Genomic DNA, 12,404 nt, shown 5'->3' on the forward strand with positions numbered 1-12,404 from the left:
GGGGTACTTTGTCCGCTCTGAATCACTCCCCACGTGGTCCCATGGAGCACTGACCCCCAGCCAGCCATCCCCTGCCCCTTCCCAGCAATGAGCCAGCATGCCAAATACCATTTAGGGGCTGCTTCCCCACCACGGCAGCACAGGGATCCCCCGTACCCTGCTCAGCCACTCTGCCACTGAGCCATAAAAAGCAGGATTTGCTCCAAGCACCCCACTCGGAGCACCCAGACCCCACCCCATCCCTGGTCTCACAGGGTGATGCCCAGAGCCTGCCCCCCTCCCCGGCCGCTGGCCTGTTCCCATCCCGCCTCCTTGTTTTCTTCAGAGGTTCCTCCTCCTCCCACTCCCTTCCTCTGCGCATTATTATTATGATTTTATTCTAATGCAGAAATGCTTCCATAAAAGGCCCCTTTCCCTGCCCCGCGGTGCTGGCCCCGCGCCAGCCTCCCTGGAATGTTCTCCGGCAGCGAGTCGCTGCGGACGGAGCCGGCGAGGGCCGGGCCGTACCCTGCACCATGCCCCGCACGCTGCCGCACTTTTTCTCCCCCAGGGATGCTCAAACCAAGGGCCCCCTGTCCCCACCCAGCCCCAGCTCTCGAGGCTGGTGACAGGGGAGATGCACAGCTCCCACGCCATGGGGACACGCCGGTCCCACACACAGGTAGGGTCCATGCCCACCACTCCTCAGCACCAGGAGGTCTGCAGGCTACAAATGCTCCTTCAGATGGAGAAGGGAGAAAACTGGGGTGCCCGTGCTGTATTTCCCTGCCTAGCGGATTCTCTGGTGTCTAATATGGGCTCGTGCTCGCCCAACACTGCTCCTCCCATCTACAGGAGACACCGACCCGTGCTGTATGGCACACTCTTATCCCAGAAAGGCAGTTTTATGAGGACTGCAGGAAGGGAACGGAACGCAGGTTTCAGCTTTCTTCCCTCTCTCCGGTCTGGCTCAACCATACCCCAGGTTCAAGGAGAAGAGGGAAGACCCTGCCCCAGGCAACAGACCCTTTCCTAGGGAAACCCAGCTCCTGCCCCACAGGACCAGTGAGAGCATAGCCCCGCACACAAGCACAGTGACCCCCCAGGACCACTGCCACCTCCGTCCCCAGGGACCCTCGCATCCCCCGGTGCAAGCAGGGGTGGGAGAGGTGGGGGGACCCGCACTCCCCTGGCCCAGGTTTTGCCTTGCCGCAGCAGACACAGCAGCCTTTCTTCTCCCCCCCTCACCGGTGTTTGCATTCCTGCCGCCCGGCCCCCGCCGCTGCGACCCCACCGCCCGGCAGCCCTGCCCAGGAATGTGAGGAACGAGGCGCAGCGGGGCTGCCGCCCACCCCACCAGCCCCCCACAGTCCCCCGCCCACCCACCCGACCCCCCAGGTCGCAGCCCCATCCCTCCCAGCAGCTACATCCGAGTCACTGCCTTGAGACCCAGGGTTTGCCAAGCAGCAAAATCAGCAAAATCAGTTCCCCAGCAAACGAGGCCCCATGGCCAGAAGTGGCAAGGACTCTCTGATGTCTCATAAAGGGTTGGGCACACCCTGAAGCCTTCCCCTGGAGAGCAGCAATGGGCTCGCTCATAGCCAGCTGTCACCATACCTAGAGAAACTTGATACCCTCAAGATGTCCAAGACCAGAAGCAAACACCTGGTCAGCAAACCCTTGGCAACCCCTGGCCACACTGCCCCAGGGCAGAGCAGCCCACGGGAGCCTCCTCCACCAAACCCCACTAGCTGCAGCTCAGGGACCAGTCTCTGCACCCCAGATCCCCTTCGGTTCACAAGCACTGAGGGAGGCTGGAAGGATGTGGACATCCACCACGTACCCAGTGATGAGACACCCAGAGACTTCTCCATGCTGTAAACACCGCCTGCATTTCCCCCCCTCCCAAATCCTTCCTCTCTCCTCCTCCCTCAGCAAGATAACCCCTGCAGCCACGGGATGCCCGAGGGCTTTGCCAGGTCCTGCTCCAGCTGGAGCATCCCTGCAGGTTGTAGCCCCAGCCCATGGGATGCCAGGAGGGCTGGGGAGACAAACCTCCACGGAGGAGCCCTGCAATTCAGGAGTGGGCAGGATCAGCACAACACTGGACAAAAGGGTGGGCTGGGGGAGTGCAGGGGTATCCCTCTGGCCAGGCTGCCAGAGCCGGGCAAGCGCTGGCCCACAGCCCACAGCACGGCCTGCCCGGCTGCCGGTGGGCAATGCAAGCCCATCTCTGACGCATATCCCTTCCTTTGGGTGGTGGTTTTTGTTTTTCCCTTCCCCAGGAGCTCTGATAAACATTCCCAAGCCGGTCAATATCCGGGCTGGTGCTGACCCTTGCAATGCCGGGAGCAGCTGTGGCCCCAGCCACCCCGGCCCTCGCTCAGACCACAGCACACCAGACCCACTCCCCACAGCCAGGCACTGAGATGCCAGCAAGGCAGCCTAGCTGGTGTGGTGGGAGCCAGAGACATGCTGCCAAAGGGGACCCCCCAGCATCCCAGACCTCCCCTACAGCAAACCAGAACTGAGCAGGCTCAGCCCTCCTGGCTCCCCTACCCAGAAGGGATGCGGACCCCAAAAGAGGGGAGGAAAGCACCCTATTCCCTCCAAGCCCCAGGAAGGAGGTCCCCTGCCCAAACCACCCTGTGGTCTGGAAACGCAGTTGCCCAAGAGGACAATGACTCAGTGGCCAGATCAGCGTCCCACGGGACGATGCCAGGGTGGCACCAATGCCAATTCAGCACACACCAGGTCCCCCCTGCCCACACCACGTGCTGCCTGCGCCTGCCCTCACATTTCTCACAGCTCTGACAAATCTCCTGTTTATGCAACGAGTCCCAGGCAGGAGGACAGCATGTTTCCATCCTCGCTCGCTCCCCCCTTGCTCCAGCTCCACCCTGCCCGGCACAGCCCCAGTATGTGAGGCACAGGGCAACTGCACAGAGCCCCAGACCTCCAGCATGGGAGTCCTGGGGAGGGGGCAGTACCCTAGAACCACACAGCCTGTCTCTGCCCCCACCAGCACACAGGGGCTCTGCTGCTTTTGGGGTTTCTCCCATTGGAAATCAGCAGCTGTGCTGAAGGGCCGAGGACAGGCTTGGCCAGCAGCTCAGGGTGAGTCAGGCTGGGCTGACAGCGGGGCACGGAGGTCTCGCCGCTCCCAGGCTTCCCTCCAAGCATCCCTGGCCCACCTCACAGCTGGGCCAGGGACTGTCACTGTGCCGTCCCCTCTGTACTGGGATACGTGGCAATGCCTATGGGCAGGGCAGAGGCCACCAGGGCATCCTGCCCCTGCATTGCCCAAGAGATTCCGGTGGTACCTGGAGAGGGTCCTGCACAGCAAAGAGACACCAAAATACCATGGATGTCCCCCCAAGCTGGGACAGATCCCATTCCCTCTGTCTTCCCCTGCCAATATGTTCCCAGAGAGCCACCCCATAACCCACCGCTGCCAGGAAGGCGCAGCAGGACCGGGACAGAGGTCACCCAATGCACCCAGCCCTGTAGATCAGACACGAGATACCATGGGTGACATCAGCTCTTCCATTCTGCAGCACCCCAACACACCCTGGGACCCACCACACAGCCGGGAGGGCAATGGCCACCCGCAGCCCAGGCCAGTGGCCCCGGGCACAAGCAGACAGGACGGGGAAGTCAACGCACAGAGAAGCTCTGAAGGGTTGTGATGGAGGCAGCAGCACCAAAATAGCCCTGGTTTCAGCCCAAATAAGGGCAGATCCCAGCTCTGGGAGGTTTAGCAATCAACCCCAGGGTTGCCAAGTGCCGACTAGGGGAAGGGGGAGAATGTAGCATCCCCAGGTCTGTTTGGGGTAAAAAAGGAGGGGTCTGGGGTCCAGAGGGAGACAGAGGTGCCTCCGCATGCCCAGGACAGGAGCTGGCCCCGCTCTGCCAGCGGGCGCTGGCTCAGCACAGGGCCAGCCACAGGCAGGGATCTGCAGTGCTCCAGTGCCTAAAAAGGCAACATCTGCAAGCAGCAGGGCTGGATCCGACCCCATGGGCCAGTGCCTGCCTGGCACTGGCCCCATGGTCCCAGCCCCACAGCCCCAGCCATGCCCTGCCACCAGCAGCTACCCATGGCTGCTGCCACCCCACTGTAGGGACAGCCCTCACCCTAGTCCCATGGGGACCCCACAGCCAGCCTACCCCAAAGGACGGTGGGAGGGTCGCTGTCTGCTGCCCCTGGCACCCAGCCTGCCCTTAAGGAGGATACAAGGCTGCCCCTCTGCACCCAGCTTATACCTAGGGAGGGTATGGAGCTGCCCCCCACCCAACCAAATTGGCCACCAAGATTGGCCAGGAAGAAGCTCCCATAGCAGGGATTGGCCAGGAGCCTGGTCACACTGGGACGGGCTGGGACAGAGTCTGCTGCAGCGTGCTTCACCAGGACTGGTCCATGCACAGGTTCTTAACACAGGATCGAGCAGCACCTGGACTCTCACGGGGATTGGGCGGCACCTGGATTCTCACCTGAGATTGGCCAGTGCATGGCTTCTCACACGAGAATGTCCAGCACATGGATTCTTACATGGGATTAGTCAGCGCATGGATTCTCACACCAGATTGGTCAATACGTGGATTCTGCCATGGGATTGGCCAGAGCAATGATTCTTGCAGGATCAGAGCAGTGATTCTGACACAGAATTGGTCAGCGTACGGATTCTCACATGGATTCTGACGCGGGATTGGCTGGTTTAGGGGTGCTCATGTGGGAATGGCCAGCACACGGGGCCTACGAGTGGGCAAGCTGTCCGCCTGTGCCCCACTGTGAGCTCTGTGTGGGACCCTGCCCCACTGGTCCCCACTGTCATGCTGGTGGAGCTCGCAACCAGCCCCATCCCTTAGCACAGAGCCCCCCTGTGGGCTACCCCATGGCATCAGGGGCACCTTCCAGTGCCCACAGGGCTATGACCCACCTCGAGGGGTGGTCAGGGTACCAAAACAAACCCACTGGGCTTATGACCCCCAGCACCAAGCCCGGGGGCTCCACTCATGGAGGAAACCCCAGAGCGGATGGAGAGTGACCCCACAGAGCCCAATATGCTGCAGTGAAACTGAGCCGCTGAGTGGCACCCCCAAAACTGGTGTCCCCTTGGGGTAGGTGGCAACAGGAGGGGGAAGCAGCGATGGAACCACTGCCCGCTGCCCAGGGGTTGTGCCATGGGGCTGCTCTTCTCCCTGTGCCCCAACAACAAGCAAAGCCGTGCCATGCTAATCAGGGCTTGCTGGCACTGTGACAGAATGCCCTGGGGATGGGCTGCAGGAGGCCAGGCATGGGAAGGTGGTGAAGCAAGCAGAAGGATGGCCCAGGTTGCTCCAGCAGCACCCCTACAAAAGGGTGCAAATAGATGCCTCAGCCTAGAACTCCAAAAGGAGGGGAACACAGAGGAGCACAGCCCCAAGGCACAGTGCCCTGCCCTGGGAATGGGCAGCAGCCCCAAGGGACAGCACGAGCTCCATACTCCCTGAAACGGGGGAGCCAGCAGCATCACTAAAGAAGCAGCTTCATTACAGGGGACACAGGCTGGGGGCTCATTTTTTCCTGATCGACTTTACTTGGGGGTGACACCCACAGAGATGGCTTGAGACTCCAGGCAGGACAAGCACAGCCCTCACAGTGCCACCACACTGTGGGGACAAGGCACCAACCACTTGGGTGTCCCCCAACACCCCCACACTCATCACACAGCAGATGCCACCCCAGCAACCCCCATGATGACCCGAGGGGCGCAGCTACTGTCTCCTCCCCGTCCCTGCCAGCTGCCCCCCCAGCACCCACACAGGGGTCACCAGTCCTGCACCGGGGGCCGACCCCGGTGCCGAGAAGGATCAGGCGCCCCCGGGAACGGAGCAGTTCTCTTTTCTTCTTGTTTTCCCCTTAAAACCAAGAGGGCTGATGCCGCGCTCGGCCGTTTCCTCTCCCAGGAGCACAGCCCAAAAACATCTGCGCCGGGACCTGCCCTGCGATTTAACCCTCTGCGGGCCCGGCGGCAGCGAGAGGCTGGGGGTCCCTGCCCGGGGAGGGGGCTGGCACCCGCCGGGGCTACCGGGCTCCTCGCCACTCATTAACCCGGGGTTTAACCATTGACGGGTCCCGCAGCGGCGGGACCGGGTAAAGGGGGTTAACCCCTGGGTTGCCGGGGTGTCCCGGCCCAGGGCCTGACCCTCCCGTGTCCCCCACCCCGGGGTGACAGGCACCCGTCCCGGCATCGCCCGCCCAGCCACGGGCTGGGAGCGGGGTGCCGGGGGAGAACCCCTCTTTCCCGCCCAGCCCTCGCTCCCCAGGGACAGGTTCCTCCAAGCTCGGGAGAGGACGCGGACCCCAGTGCCTGTGTGTGTCCCCCGGGGCACCCTGCAAGTCACCGCCGCGGCGAGCTAGGGGGGTGGGCATGGGGGCACGCCCCCCCGCAGCCCCCCGCCAGCCGCTCCAAGTTCCCAACAGGCGGTAAACCAGCCCTCACCCCCTCCCCAAATCCTACTCCCCGCGAGTGCCTCCCTCCAAACCGCCCCGCACCCCGACACACCCTCCGGGGACCGACAACCGGAGACCCCCGTCCTGCACGGGGAGGGGCTGCACCCCCTCCCAACCACGCACCACCCCATCACCGCTCGCATGTCACGCGTGGCCCCCGGACCCCTGACAAGATGCCACCACCCGCAGCATCCCCCCACCCTCCCGTCCCGGGGGGGGTGGGGCTGGGGACCCCCGTTCTCTCGCCGCCCGCCCGTACCTGGTTCATGACGCTCCCGAAATCCATCCGGGGTCTCGCCTGCCTACATCCGAAAGGGACGGCAGCGCAGCCTCACCTGGCCTGGGGGCGCGGGGGGCGGCCGGGGGACGGCCGGAGTGGCCGGGGGGGCAGGCGGGAGCCCGGCGTCGCCCGGGCGGGCAGGCGTGAAGGCAGAGTGCAGGCAGAGCCCCCCTCCCTCCCCGGGCCAAGCCTGGAGAAGGAAGGAAGGAAGGAGGGAGGGAGGGAGGAGGGAGGGGAGGGAAGGAGGGGGAGAGACCGAAGGGTTTCGCTCCCCGCAAGCGGGACCCCGGCAATGGAGGGGCGCAGGGGGGTCCCGCCGGCCCCCTGCTCCCCTCCGCACCTCCGGGGTGGCCAGGGGCTGGGGAGCCCGGGGGCGCCGGCCCCGGCCCTGGGGAGGAAGGGGGTCCCGGGCGGCTTTTTCCACCGCTCCCCTCCCTCCTCTTGCTCCTTCTCCCTCTTTCTTCTCCTCTTCCCTCTCTCCCCAGCTGCACGGCGCGCTCCAAGTCCAGCCCCGCTCCGCTCCCCTCGCCTCCCCCAAAAACGCCCTTAAAGGCAACCGGGAGCCCAGCTCGGGCGGTCAGCCCTGGGCGAGGGGTGCTGGCAGCCACCCCCCCAAAAAATACCCCGCTCCCACCGCCACTGCCCCCCCCCTGCAAAGCGCCCCGCACCCCGTGCCGAGGGGCTGCGGCGGGCGGCGGGGCGCAGCGGGGTCGGGGCCTTATCGCCCCGCGTGACGCCACCGGCGTCCCTGTGCCCTTGGAGGGGGGGTGGCAGGGACAGGGGTGTGGGGCCCTGCTTGGGGCCTTTTCTGCCTGGCACCCCCCGGCACGACTCGGTACCCCCTGCCACGCATGGGATGGGGTGCCCAATTAATGGTCCTTGGGTGCCCCACGCCCCCGGTGCCGGGGGTATGTGAAGATTTACAAGCCCTCCCCTTCCCCCCTCACACACACACTTAAAAAGCAAAGCGAAAATACTGGAAAAGCCCCGTCTGTCCCTCCGTATGTGGAGCCGTGCCAGTTCTCACTCGCCTGTCCCAAACCCGGGGTGCACCCAGCATCCCCCTCGCCTTCCTCCCATCTCCCATCCTCCTCCTCCCTGGGGGCTCTGTGCAGCGATGGATGGAGCCCTGCTCCCCCCAGCCACCCCCGGGGCAGCCCGGCCTCAGCCCTGCCGTGCGATTAAGCGTTCAGCGCCGGGAGACCCGGGAGCGGAGCAGGGAAGCCCCCAGCAGGTCGGGGCAGGGGGGAGCCCGCCCAGCAGCGCCCCACGGAGTGGCGAGCCAGCCGGGGAGGCGGCAAGCCAGGCACCCGGCCCAGCGCTGTTGACATTTTCTCACCCAACGCCTCCCCGTTCCTGTTTGCGTTTCCGTCCTCATGCCGCGGGCTCAGCCAAAAGAAAAGGCTGGGGTTGGCTTTGCCGGCGTGGGACAGGACCACAGGGACCCCTCCTGCCTTTCCACCCCTCAAAAAGTCACCAAAGAGAGGTGACTGGTGGCAAGGGGCTCTCCCTTTGACCTCCTCCAAGAGTCCCATAAAATCAGTCACCCCAATGAGCGCAATCCCACTCCAGCAGATCCTGCCCAGCCCCTCTGTGCCTCAGTTTCCCCTGTAGCTGGACAGTGCCATTGGTTGGGCTCACAGACAGACATCAGCAGACCCTTCCCACTTCCCAAGGACAAAGAACTGGGGCCCTGACATCCTGGGCGGGGGGGAGGCACCTCCTCACCCCCATCCTAACCAACTAACTGCCAGCCCCGCTGACCTCCCTGGCAGCCAAGGATGCAGGGCCAGACCCCAACAGCCACCACTCTGTGGACAAGCCCCCCTGCCAGGATACATTGGCACCCAGAAAAAAGGCCCCTTAGCACCACAGCCCCCCAAAAGCAGGGATGCCAAAGTGAAGGGAGCACTAAAACTGGGATGGAGGGGCAACGAATGCCCTGTGCCATTAGAGCTGGACATAGGCGCCAGCTCAGCTGGGACACAGACCCTCACACAGATCCCCCAGCCCAGCTCCTCAGGGCACAGACACAGGCCGGCTCCTGGACCCTGGGAAACACCAGCAGTGGAAGATCCAGGGCCAGATGGGAAAGTACCGGCGGCCAAGTGGGGTGGAAGTGAGCGGGAGAGCAAAGGCCACTGACAGCACGTCCCCATCCCTGGGGAGGTGACCGGAGCTGTCCCCTGGGGAGATGATGTGACCCCTTCACAGGACACGAACAGAAAAGTCCTGACAATGTCCCTGAATTCCAGCCACCAAATATGTCCTGGAGCCACAGGGGCCAAAGCACCAGTGGGAGCGGGTCCAGTGGCTAGCCCAGCTTCTCTGGGAGACCCTGTGCCCTATGGGGTTCCCCCAGCACCCCCAGAGAAACCACCTCCTCCACATCCCAAAACAAGTGCCCTCCAGCCATCACCACCCCAAATGTCATCAGAAGAAGGGAAGAAGGGGGACCCAGGGACCAAGCACCAGGAAAGGGTGTGTTTCATCCCCAGAAGTGAAAGCATGCAAGGAGGAGATGAAGGCCCAGCGTGGGGCCTGCAGATCCCCTTCTTCTGACTGTTTTTGGCATTGGTGCCACACCTCAGAGGGTGCTGAAGGTTCCTGGGGACCCAGTGCCCTTCCCACAGCAGGTCCCAGGAGGGGTGGCCATGGGGGGATGCACAGTGGTCCAGAAACAAGAAAAGTGGTGGGAAGCAAGTCAGAGACCAGCTGCCAGAGATCCCATCCAGCTCACATCCTGCCTCCCACTACTGCAGGGCCATGGGGATCTGGATCCAGCCCTGAGAGCCCAGAGGAGGGAGGCTGGTGGTCCCCTGGAAGGCTGACACCTCCCGGGTCAGCCTTGGCCAGCGCTCACTAGTGCAGCGAGCATGAGCAGTCTCAGCACCTTCACTCACTCCTCTGCCTGCCCTCCCTGTACCCAGCAGCACCCACAGGGTGCAAAGAAGGTTCCCAGCTCCTCCGAGCACACACACAGAGCTGACACACACACCCCCCACTAAAGAGCTGAGAGAGGCCGAATATTTGCGTGGTGACGTAAAGAAGGGGGAAAAGGAAAGAGGGAGAAAAAAAACCCAGAACCCCCTCCAGGACCTACTGCACAAACACGACCTGGCATGGCACCGGGGCAGGGCTGACCCCCGCAGCCACCCCAGCTGGGCCTGTGCCAGGGCCAAGGACACATTCCTGCGGCATTCCTCCTCCCCCCGCCCCCCCCCGCCCCCCAATGCCTGCTCTGTTGTGGAGACCAGGGATGTTGCTAATTATCTGTGCCGAAGCACTGAGGAGGTGGCTTTTAACAGGGCACTGGGGACAGGGACGGGAGCAGCTGCCCGTGTGACTGGCACGTCATCCCCTCTGCTGCACAGGGAGGAGGCTGCATGGCAGAGCGGCTGGGGTGGTGAGAGGGGACAGAACACCCACATGTCCCCTACCAGGAACCCACCACAGCTGTGACTCAGATGTCCTCTCCCTGCAGCCACCCTTCCTGGCATGGCCACTGGCAGTGCATGATGTGCATCACAGCAGCACACCCCAGCACTACCCAGAGCCCCCCACCCACGGCATGGCTGTGGGGTGCCCATCACCACAAGTCAAGCCTGCCCAGAAAGGCCCAACCACTCCCTGCCTCAGTTTCCCCTCCTGGTCCTGACTTGCTTTGCAGGTGAAGGGGTCTCTGACACCAACTGAGGGCAGGAGTTTCACGTCCCCTCAGCCAGCACCGCACGTTCTCCCCACTGCCAAGGGCCAGTGCGCACCACGGGTGCTGGGAGCGATTGCTCTGGCCAGGATGCGCCTCACTGCCTGGCCCTGGCCCCGCTCCAGGCCCCGGTTTAATGATGGACAAATCTCCCACCCCCGGAGTCCAATCGCAGGGGGCACTCGAAAAACAAGCTGGGCCTGGCACGAGGCCAGGGGGGTGGCTGGCACTGAGCTGGGAGCACACGCGTGTGACCGCCCGCCACTTGTGCACACAGATGGGTGTTCCTGCACACAAGCTCATGTGCACACGGGTGCATCTGTGAGCACACATGATCAGGCACACTCATGCACACACGTGACTGTGTGAACACACTCGTGTTCAGGCACATGGGTACACACACACACACACGAGTTTACATGCACAGGCACACATACACTCAGACACACAGCCCAGCATCCCAGCACAGTTCCAGCGCCTGCTGTCAGCACCCCGGGGCTGGGGAGGGGGAGACAACAGGGGACAAAACAGCCTCCAGGAACCCTGGCCCCCTGTTATATGCCATGCCTCAGTTTCCCCTCTTAGCACAGCCCGGCACCCTCAGCCCACTGGGACCTGTGAGCCCCAGTGTGGCACAGGGCGAGTGGGGCACACGGGAGCCCCTCCAGGTTGAGGGGCCGGCACTGCTGGCACTTCCCAGAACCACCCTCTGGTGATCACCAGCCGATTCGGCAGCCAAGCACCACAGCTCTCCACATCCCCCAGCCAAACCAGCTGACAGCAGACCAGCTCCTGCCGCGGGGAGAAGCTCCGTCCCCCATCCCTTTTCAGCCTCTCCAAGCAGCACCGTGGCAATATTCAGCCCCAGTCAGAACCAGCTCGTCCTGGGGGACAGGGACACCACCAGCACCTCCCTTGCTCCATGATTTGGGGCACACCTGCATGACTCCAGTGCCTGGAGCATCCTCAGGCTCATCCCTCCATCCCAGCTGGGAAGGACATGTCACCGCCAGATCCTGGCTGTGCCATGACTGGCATATGCCAACACACGGGCTGGCCCACGCCTGACCACTGCCACGGAAAGCACCGCACCCCATGCTGTGTCCCCCAGCTCTGACTGCAGGCAGGCAGGGAGGGCTCCGTGACTCAGTTTCCCCAGATTTCAAAGGAAGATACAGCCCCCCCCCCCCCTCATTTGAGCCAGCAATTTCAGAGCAGAGAGGGAGGAGGCAGTCTGGGGCGAGGGTGGGGGTGGTCAGATACACACCAGTGTCCATCCGTCCGTCCCCTTCAGAGGGAGGGAGGTTTGCTAAGCAAGGAAAAATCCGTGAGCAGAGGGGCCGGGCGCAAGAAGGCCCTTACATGGGCATGGGAACAGCGTTGTGTTTCCCAGCTGATGCCTGTGCGGCTGCCCCAGCCCCCCCAGAGCTGCCCACAGGCACCAGGCACCCTGCCAGCATCAGTGCCATCACAGGGCATGGGTCCCACTGCCATCCCCACCACTGCCCCTCAGGAAGGGGGTACTTCAAGGGGGCAGGTCACTGCTGGAACACAGGTCCTGTCACCTTGGCACAGCTCTGCTGCTCTCTGCCTCGTTGGGGACGTGGCACTCACCTCAAAACCTCCCTGGAGTCCCCACATACACCCCAGTGCCCCCTCTCCCATATCCCCATCACATCCATGATACCCCCTGGCACCCTACAACCATCATGCCCAGTACAACCCTTCATACTGCACCAGCCCCCCTACCTACACCCCTCTCCCTCCCCTCTACCCTACTCCCACCATATCCAGTCCATTTGGGGCTTAGAAGTGTGGGGTTCCCCCAGCTGGACCAGGAGGCAGCTGGCTGGGAGCCGGCTGTGCTGGGTGGCAGCCAGGTGGCCAGAACAAGGGGCCAGGGCAGGTCCCAAGGGGATAAATATGGGCACCAAGGGGAAGATGCT

The 12,404-nt window shown here is 63.4% G+C and overlaps 1 protein-coding gene across 3 annotated transcripts in view; it reads right to left on the reverse strand.

Moving 5' to 3' along the window:
* The window catches only part of TNS1 (tensin 1), a gene marked incomplete at its 5' end in the record, with an annotated part of 60,688 nt that overhangs the window by 41,163 nt on the left and 7,121 nt on the right, over nt 1-12,404 (reverse strand). For 2 of the 3 annotated variants that reach the window (XM_084265321.1, XM_084265320.1), the window contains one exon: nt 6,732-6,758. The exons of the other annotated variant lie outside the window; for it this stretch is intronic. In XM_084265321.1, the coding sequence (XP_084121447.1) occupies nt 6,732-6,758 (27 nt within the window). Of the gene's footprint in view, nt 1-6,731; nt 6,759-12,404 lie in introns of those variants that run through there. 3 annotated transcript variants of the gene reach the window in all.

The sequence above is a fragment of the Gallinula chloropus genome, assembly GCF_964237585.1.
Source record: "Gallinula chloropus genome assembly, chromosome: 5".
Taxonomy (NCBI): Eukaryota; Metazoa; Chordata; class Aves; order Gruiformes; family Rallidae; genus Gallinula; species Gallinula chloropus.